This window comes from Sinocyclocheilus grahami, unplaced genomic scaffold (assembly GCF_001515645.1).
Source record: "Sinocyclocheilus grahami isolate Dianchi unplaced genomic scaffold, SAMN03320097.WGS_v1.1 scaffold29.1, whole genome shotgun sequence".
NCBI classification, from domain to species: Eukaryota; Metazoa; Chordata; class Actinopteri; order Cypriniformes; family Cyprinidae; genus Sinocyclocheilus; species Sinocyclocheilus grahami.
In genome coordinates this window covers 819,899-829,859 of record NW_015505208.1, presented here as the reverse complement: position 1 = coordinate 829,859, position 9,961 = coordinate 819,899, and the positions used below count along the sequence as shown (strand labels likewise).

Genomic DNA, 9,961 nt, shown 5'->3' with positions numbered 1-9,961 from the left:
AGCCATTCAGATTTGTGTATTTGCTATGATGTTCATCACAGCGCCAAATACTTATTTTAGACTTAATAGGCTATTTATTTTCAAACTTTTTTTACATTTTAATCTGGACTACAACATGCCCTAGATATTGTTTGAAAGTGTTTTGACTCTTTATTGTTCGGTCACACTTTACATTAGGGCTTCATTAGTTAACATTAGTTAATTCATTAGTTAACATAAACTGCCAATGAAAAATTCTTCTGAACATTCATTAATCTTAGGTATTCCAATATTTAATAACACGTTGTTAAAATCGAAAGTTGCAACTGTGTTATTTAATGAGCTAACATGAACTAAGACTTGTATTTTTTAAACAAAGATTAATAACTTCTGTAGCAAATGTAGCTATTGCTCATTGTGAATGTTACTGCATTAACTAAGGTTAACTAATGAGGTCTTATTGTAAAGTAATACCTATTGGTCTTTATAGTTCTTTTGCACTTTAATCTGTGTAAAACTTTTAACTTTATACATTTTTCTGTATTGCTTTATTGCATTTAAATGTTCATTTATTTTTGTTATAAGAAAAAAGTTATTAAACCTGTTATACTGTATTATGACAGCACTTTTGAAAAAAACCCCCCTAAATTTCAATATCGTGATAATACCGTATACCGTGATAAAAAGCATTAGCAATTAATCGCAACATGAAAATTTGTTACCGGCATATTTTTTATTTACGTTTTATTCGGGAATTTAATCCCGCAGCGCAAAAAATCCAATCGGCTCCTGCGGGAGATCCGCGGGTATGCAGACCTCTACTTGCAGCGCAGCAGTAGACTCGGTGCGGAAATGATCTCTGCACTGCTGCAGATGCACCGCTACTGGACTCACTACTGAACAGCAACCGTGTGCAGTGAATGCTTTAATCCGTTAACATGAGCGCGGAAAAAATACGCACCACGTATGCCCTACAAACGGAGTAATGTGAACCTGGCGTTATGTGTTGTGCGCTGCGAGTGGGCATGAGCGCACGGTCTCCAGGAGAGCACGCGAGCGCTGAATGGTTAAACACTGGCAAGAATTAAAAAGAAATGCAATTTATACATTTTAGTGATGATATGACACTGCCTCGACTGTGCAAGTGACAATTCCGGTGTCAAATGTGCAGCATGTAGCTCGCTTATAGACAGACGCGATGTGTGGTGATTTGAATTGTATTTTGTTGTATCTTGAGACAGAAAGAGAGAGAGCGCGCGGATGGTGATTCACTCACGCTGCTTGTGAAATTACATCTCACACAAGGTTTTCAAATTACTTTGTTATTTAATGAAAAAATATGAAGGTGAGTACCTCACCTTCAGAATTATAATTATTTCACCCGCGCCGGACAGAGATTGAGACGGTGCCGCTGCATGTCATGCCAAAGCTCTCACGGCAGGCGTCATCGGCTTGAGATCGTTTTTTTGAGATCAGCCTTTTAGAGACCGCCGATCGATCATCCCAACGTGATTATCGGGCGATAGTGATCGGTAGCCGATCGATCGGAGCACCCCTAGCATTAACTGTTAACAAGCACAACTGTTGATTTTAATAATGCATTAGTAAATGTTGAAATGAACATGAACTAAGATTAGTAAATGCTGAAGAACTATTGTTCATTCTTAGTTAATTAACTAAAGTAGTTAACTAATGAACCTTATTGTAAAGTGTTACCAATATTAATATAAATTCTGTCCAGTTTTATTGTGTTACTTTCAGTAAAAGTGTGGTTATTTTATTGGCTTGTTTATTTTAAATTCAGTCTGACAAAATTACTTTATATTATTTAATAAAATAATAAATAATCATTACAAAGCATTTTCGGTTTTGGTTTTCGGCCAAGTGCATCCAGAATTTTCGGTTTCAGTTTCGGCCCAGAATTTTCATTTCGGTGCATCCCTAGATGTAAGACTACATGTTTAATTTAATTTAATTTAAATTTAACAGTAATTTACTTTCAAATGCCCCAATTGCTGAAGGGTCTGCACAACTTTTTAGTACAATTTCAAGTTGCACCGTTTAAAATACCTGTAGTAGTGCATACCTGTTTACACTTAATTAAGGTGGACTAGATTAGACTGTAATACAAATAGTTGAGTTTGCCAGGTGCATACAACATTTATGACAGGTTTTCATGAAAGTGCTGGTCAGTTTGTCTGCTTAACAAATCCCATTTTTGCACGGCAACAATAAAACCAGAGTGAGATAAACTTAGAAATGTTTCTTTTTAGTTAAAACAGATGTTGTCAAAGTTTTCCTTTTTGGGACATAATTTGAAGTTGGAAAAAGGTAATAAATTGCAATATATCGCAATATATTTAAAATCGCAAAAACATTGTATCGTGACACAAGTATCGTGATAATATCATACCGTGAGGCCTCTGGTGATTCCCACCCCTAAGCAATAGTAGGGATGCTTTGCTTTTGCAATAACCGCTAATTGTGAAATAAACTGCGAGAAACTTAATGTGTGTGTTGTCCATTCACCAGTCGTCACAAAGCCAGAAAGCTCAGCTTATGTTTGTAGACGTGTGGCTCCATCACATCTCAAACTAAATATATATGTGTCTTTTGTATTTTGTTCCTACAGGTGACATTACACGGAAGGGCTACGAAAAGAAACGAGCTAAACTTCTCGCACCGTTCATACCACAGACCCAAAGTAAGACTCACCACACAGACTTCCTCTCTGCTAATTTTCCTCCTCTTCTCTGTTTCTTCTTTTGCATGCCACACAATGTCATCGTCACACTGGTCGAGTCAATTAAATATAATATAGAAGTATGACATCTGTGACATTGCATCAATTATGTTGCTCTATTTTAACCCAGTTCCATAAAATATGCATCTGAAATTTGTTTTTATTTTCTCTGTACTGTTTGCATGTGTGGCTCCATGCTGCGCCCTAATGGTGATCTGTAGAACTTCACCTGCTGAAGGCATCAATATCTTCATTAAGAGACTGCACTTTAAAAATAAAATGAACACTTGAAATAGTATTTTGGCCAAAGCAACCATTAGTAAACCATCTTTTTATCTGGAAGCATCGTGTAATTTGATTATTTTCCGATCATGCCATCACACTTCTCAGGGTCTTTCCGGCCTGTTAATGTCCACACACAAACAAACACACACACATACATTTAGGCTTCCTGTAAGCAGCAGCCCACTGGCAGGCATGAAAGAGGAACTGAAACGGGTAAGTTCACTATATTGGTGGGTTTTGACAGTTCAGTGACCTCATATTTGACGTCCTTGTTCTATAGTTACACAAACCATTACATACTAGATTGCAGGGACAAGTTGTTTACACAATATAGGTTTGACCTTCAAATATCTCAATCGCAATATGTAGCCATATTTGTAAACCCCCAATATCAAATGTGCAAGTGTGTCTTCAAAGGTGCCATTTTAACGCTTTGAAGTTAAAGTTCACCCCCTGCTGTCCACTTCTGCCCCGTCTGTGTCTAATTTCCATCCTCATACTGTATATATATATATTTACTCACCCTGTGATCTTTATAGATGTGGATGTGAGCATCCAGCTAACCCCGGGCCTTTCTTCAAACCCTACCTCTACCCCTAATGCCATCCCCGTTGCCGCCCCACGGCAACACCGAGCTCACCGAAGCGGGGGAACACGAGATGACCGCTACCGGTCAGGTAAGCAAAATCAGTTTGCCAGTACACTACTGTTCAAAAATTTGGGGTTGGTAATAGGGCTGTAAGATAAATCGCATGCGATTGTCATGTGCATCTCGTCAGTAAAGCCGGTTCTGTGATTAGTCTAGATCTGCGATTATGAACGCGATATTGCGTAGCTTGCGTAGCTAAATGCAGCTCTATCTGAAAGCATGGAGATTTTTACAAATGTTTCTCGCCTGCATTTGTTATTAGAAATACAGTAATATTGTGAAATATTACAATTTAAATTTTTTTTTTCCATTTTAATATATTTTAAAATGCAATAGATTCATGTGATGACATTCAGATTTTCAGCAGCCATTACATTAGTCTTAAAGGGATAGTTCACCCAAAAATAGGGATGTAACGATTCACTCAACTCACGATTCAATTCGATTCACGATTTTGATTTCATGATTCGATTTGAGTCACAATTTTTTATTTTTTTTTACAAAATGAGATTTAAGACAAATTATAAATAAAGGTGTCCTTTTATTATTACTTGGACAAAATGCTGCGTGTTTCTTTGTGAAATTGAAATATAACTATAATAATATACTAATATAGCACTTGTATATTATTGCTCTTTTGTTGGTTTTGATTGCTTCTATTGTCCTCATTTGTAAGTCGCTTCGAATAAAAGCATCTGCTAAATAACAAAATTTTAATATAATGTAAATAACAAAACTAAATTGAAATTTTAAAACAAGCCCCAAATCAAATAAATAAGTAACACAAATAAAATAAATAAAGGCTTTGTCTGTGCTCTTTCCCTTTAAAATTAGAGGCAACCACCGCATTTTAATCATGATCCAAACAAAGATGCTGCATACATGCAACTTGACCAGTTTTTAATCTAAATTACATTGTATAATTCCGAAATTTGAAGCAAAAACAGACTTGACTTCAGTTTTGTGAAACTATACATAAAAAATATCTACATGAAACAGAAACAGCAGACGAGCTGAATGAGACGCAGATTCACTCTCTGCCAGGAGGTGGCGCTTAAAGCGTTTCCTTGGTTTCCGCTGTAAACAAAGCAGCACTGCATTTATGAACTTTAATATGCATTATACAGATTCAAGATGAAAAGAAAAAATACCATCTAAACTTTTCTAAAGACAGTAAGTTCCCCTCAGACATACATTCATATAAACTCCTACCCCTAATTGAATCGCGATTTGTTTAGCATCTCAACCGATTTGAATCGTCACATATTTGAATCGATTTTCAACCGGTTCGCGGTTAATCGTTACATCCCTACCCAAAAATGAAAATTCTGTCATTAATTACTCACCCTCATGTCATTCCAAACCTGTAAGATCTTCGTTCATCTTCGAAAACACAAATTAAGATCAAAATCCGAGAGCTTTCTGACCCTGCATAGACAGCAAGGGAACTGACACGTTCAAGGCCCAGAAAGGTAGTAAGGACATCATTAAAATAGTCCATGTGACATTTATGAAGCTACAAGAATACTTTTTGTGTTCAGAGAAAACAAAAATGACAACTTTATTCAATAATTTCTTCTCTTCCGAAGATGTCTTACAAGTTTGGAACAACATTTTGGAACAGCATTTTACATTTCTACCGATACCTTTTGAGACTGACCCAAAGAAGCCCATTTCAAATTTTTACAAGGCAAAACATCTATATTATTTGGAATATGGAGGATTTTGGAAAAGTTAGCAATGGAGAAAGATGCTTTGTCTCCTTGTTATTCTCCGTGTAGTTACAGCATCAACCAGAAGGTACTAACCAGCCAAACCTCAAGTCATTTCTTAAACCAGGCCCAAATAAACATACATTGTGTTACTGAATGCCTCTATGTAGCTCTCTAATGTATTTGTCACCACGAAGAGAAATTTCTTTGTCTCTACATGAGTCAGTTTAGTAACTACAGTCACTGTTTGGTGACATTGCTGGATGTCTCATCTGCCTCCTGTCATGTGGCATTGTGTAACTGTTTTTCTCTCCGTTTGCCCTTCTGTACTGTTTATTCTCTCTTCTCATTGTTCTTTGCATCCGTCTGATAGATATCCACACAGAAGCTGTGCAGGCAGCTCTGGCCAGGCATAAAGAGGAGAAGATGGCCCTTCCCATGCCCACTAAGCGTCGTTCAGCCTTCGTTCAATCTCCTGCGGAAAACTGCACTCCTCCCGGTTGGTCCCACTTCGCCCACAAGCCTTCTGCTGCTCCTTCTGTCCAGATCTCACTGACCAGCAGGGTCTCAGAAAATACAGGAACACCCGAACCTTTAGGGCACACCCTGGCCACATATATATAACAAATTTGATACATATGATTAATTTAATTAAGTAACCACAATTTCACTGCAAATACACTCTTAAGGCAATATATCTGTCTGCCTTTTGTTGTCTTATCTGCATTTAGTTTTTTGTTTCTGTGCAAAAATAGCTTTTTTTTTAACTGTTGTTGTATACGTGTCGCCACAGATACATCATCGGCATCAGAGGACGAGGGCTCCCTGCGGAGGCGTCAGGCCGCAATCAGTGCAATGCTGGCTCAGAATCTCCAGAGTCCTGAGTACTGGATCAACCGCTCTGTCCAGGGCTCCTCCACCTCCTCCTCCGCCTCCTCCACACTCTCTCATGGAGACGGCAAAACTCACAACCACAGCCAGGGGCAGACCAGCGTGCTCGCTGACGTGCTGGCACACACCCGCATAGGTACTGCAGGATAATGAGTCACACATACACACATGTTCAGGTGCTGAATAATAGACAACCACTAATACACACACAAAAGAGCTTCAGTTTTATAGTTGTCTCACACTTACGTAGGCACTATTTGACTTCTATTAACCTGGTCAAGGCAAAACAAAGCAGTAGCAAATCATAATTTCCAAATCAGTCAGCATTTAATACAACTAATCAAACCTGTTTGTTCAGTTGTGTTTCATATTGAGCACGGGTTCACCAGATGAATCACTGTGCTGTCATGTGTCCTCACTGCAGAGAGCAGCAGCGTTCCGCCTGACGTCACGTCCACAGTGCCTCAGGACAGGAACTCCAGAGTGGACCTGCCACCCAACATCGCAGTGAAGGGCATGAGCCGCGGCCAGAGCTGCTCCAGCATGATGGACACTGCCGGCGGTATGGGCAACACCACATATCTAGCTTTGTGTTGAATATTTGATTCAAAGCAAAATATCGTATTAAAATATAAAAAATTTTTTTTGTGAATTGATTGACATGAAGCATTGTTAATAATGTACTCCTCAGCAGCGTTCCGCCTGACGTCACGTCCACAGTGCCTCAGGACAGGAACTCCAGAGTGGACCTGCCACCCAACATCGCAGTGAAGGGCATGAGCCGCGGCCAGAGCCGCTCCAGCATGATGGACACTGCCGGCGGTATGGGCAACACCACATATCTAGCTTTGTGTTGAATATTTGATTCAAAGCAAAATATCGTATTAAAATATAAAAAAAATTTTGTGAATTGATTGACATGAAGCATTGTTAATAATGTACTCCTATTAATCTGTGTTTTTGTGTTTTTTTTTTTTTTTTGGTGTATTTTCTTACCCAATAGCAGTTTTTCTTTTACAACATCCCATATTAACATTTAATATTAACATTTGGTAGATAGCTAATTAGCTGTTATTAAAAACATATATATATTTATATTAATTGAATTATAAATTAATTAATGCTTTTAGAAATTTCAAGATATCGCAAGATATAACTAATTGATAGAAAATATGATTGCAGGATTTAAAAAATTAGATTTAGAATTTGTTTTTTAAATATATTAATTATAATAATAATGTTTTTTATACGAGTAACTCCAGTTAAGCTCAGCTCTAAAATATTTTGTTTGCAAGAAAACCTATTAAAAAAAAAATCCTTATCCAGTAATCACAAGAGACTGTAAAAAATAATGTAAATTCATTGACTTGAATGGCTTTTTTCACTTCCTGTTAAGTATAAAAGTGATGCCTGGTTCATCACTCACGTTTATTAGCACTATTCACTTTCCCGAATGAGCAACACAAAACTTTTCCTGTCAGTGCCTTTTTTAAGAGAGATTGTAAATTGACATGGTTATGTTTTTCTGTTAACATTTGAATGTTTTTTTGCTTCCTCCTTGTTCGTGATGCCATCTGACTGTAGGAAAAGGTAGGGGTGGAGGGGTGTTTAGTGCAGTGCAGTGACACCCAGTGGTTTTGTCTTCCCAACTTGGTCCTGTTTGATTCTGTGTGTTGTTCCAGCTTGCTTGTTGTGACAAAACTCCTGATGGAATCATCTGTATTTGCTTTGACTCTGTATTTGCTTTGACCAGCTCACATTTCAGTAATATGAACAGGTGAATGAGAATATTTCTGTCAACAGGTGTTCCAGCACACAGTCATGTCTCCACCAAAATACAGCAGCTGCTCAACACGTTAAAGAGACCCAAGCGGCCTCCACTCAGCGAGTTCTTCCTGGATGACTCTGAAGAGATTGTTGAATGTATGAAGCTATTTTTGGTGTATTCTGCTTTTAAATTATTTTATAATTTAACAAAAAATATTGATACAAATTATAACAGAATATAATTTTTACAAGTTTTTGAAGAACCTGATTATCTTGCTCTCAGCATGATTTAAGAATGATCCAAAGAGCATCTTGAGCCTCAGTGGAAGCAAGAAAATCTTTACAAATAGTCACTTGATCAGAGTCACAAATGTACCTGATTAGTGACCTAGAATTAGTCCCAGATTTTCAGTATCCTCAGACCTTTGGACCCGACTGTAACTAAATGCTTTGTCTTCTTTACTTACAGTTCGCCAGCCAGATCCCAACACACCCATGTATTTGCTTTGACTCTGTATTTGCTTTGACCAGCTCACATTTCAGTAATATGAACAGGTGAATGAGAATATTTCTGTCAACAGGTGTTCCAGCACACAGTCATGTCTCCACCAAAATACAGCAGCTGCTCAACACGTTAAAGAGACCCAAGCGGCCTCCACTCAGCGAGTTCTTCCTGGATGACTCTGAAGAGATTGTTGAATGTATGAAGCTATTTTTGGTGTATTCTGCTTTTAAATTATTTTATAATTTAACAAAAAATATTGATACAAATTATAACAGAATATCATTTTTACAAGTTTTTGAAGAACCTGATTATCTTGCTCTCAGCATGATTTAAGAATGATCCAAAGAGCATCTTGAGCCTCAGTGGAAGCAAGAAAATCTTTACAAATAGTCACTTGATCAGAGTCACAAATTTACCTGATTAGTGACCTAGAATTAGTCCCAGATTTTCAGTATCCTCAGACCTTTGGACCCGACTGTAACTAAATGCTTTGTCTTCTTTACTTACAGTTCGCCAGCCAGATCCCAACACACCCAAGCCAGAGGGGCGACAGATCATTCCAGTAAAGGGGGAGCCACTAGGGGTGGTCAGTAACTGGCCTCCAGCTCTGCAGGCGGCACTGGCACGTTGGGGAGCCACACAGGCCAAGAGTCCAGCCCTCACTGCCTTGGACATCACCGGCAAACCACTCTACACCCTTACTTATGGTAAGATGTTTGAATGGGCACAAGTAGTTTTGAGATGTTTTAATGGAATAGTTCACCAAAAATTAAAGCTGTCATTATTTACTCACCCTCCTGTCATTCAAAACCCATATGCTACTATATTTATTATTTGTCTGAGCTTATGTCACCCCTTGATCTCTGTAGGTAAACTGTGGAGTCGCAGTCTGAAGTTGGCGTACACACTGTTAAACAAACTTGGCACCAAAAATGAACCAGTTCTGAAACCTGGAGATAGGGTAAGATTTCAACACAGTACTTGGTGCACTGCAATCATATACTGCTCTCAGCTCAAGGCTGTGTCTTATTCTCCATATTTCTCCCTTTAGGTGGCGTTAGTTTATCCTAACAGTGATCCTGGGATGTTCTGGGTGGCCTTTTACGGGTGCCTTCTCGCCGAGGTCATTCCTGTCCCAATAGAGGTGCCTTTATCTCGGAAGGTATGAGAGAAGATTAAGTATGAACAACTCTTCAAACATGATGTCGGCTATATGAAGTGTTCAAAGTTGTTTGTCTGATTTTTAGGATGCAGGAAGTCAGCAGATAGGCTTCTTATTGGGCAGCTGTGGTGTGGGTCTCGCTCTCACTAGTGAAGTGTGTCTAAAAGGACTCCCAAAGACCCAGAATGGAGAAATAATGCAATTTAAAGGTTAGCTCCCTGTTGCTTTTTCTTATTTTATCACCTTGCTCCATCAAATTCATTAAGTT

General features: G+C 38.3%; 1 protein-coding gene across 3 annotated transcripts in view; it reads left to right on the top strand.

Moving 5' to 3' along the window:
* Positions 1-9,961, top strand: part of dip2ba (disco-interacting protein 2 homolog Ba) — a 74,753-nt gene that overhangs the window by 51,053 nt on the left and 13,739 nt on the right. For 2 of the 3 annotated variants that reach the window (XM_016256603.1, XM_016256597.1), the window contains exons 1-5: positions 8,554-8,727; positions 9,041-9,238; positions 9,401-9,492; positions 9,583-9,693; positions 9,779-9,902. In XM_016256603.1, the coding sequence (XP_016112089.1) occupies positions 8,586-8,727; positions 9,041-9,238; positions 9,401-9,492; positions 9,583-9,693; positions 9,779-9,902 (667 nt within the window). In that variant the 5' untranslated portion in view covers positions 8,554-8,585. Of the gene's footprint in view, positions 1-2,611; positions 2,684-3,546; positions 3,685-5,741; positions 5,868-6,161; positions 6,396-6,683; positions 6,743-6,987; positions 7,082-8,062; positions 8,183-8,553; positions 8,728-9,040; positions 9,239-9,400; positions 9,493-9,582; positions 9,694-9,778; positions 9,903-9,961 lie in introns of those variants that run through there. The other variant, XM_016256609.1, reaches the window with a different exon arrangement.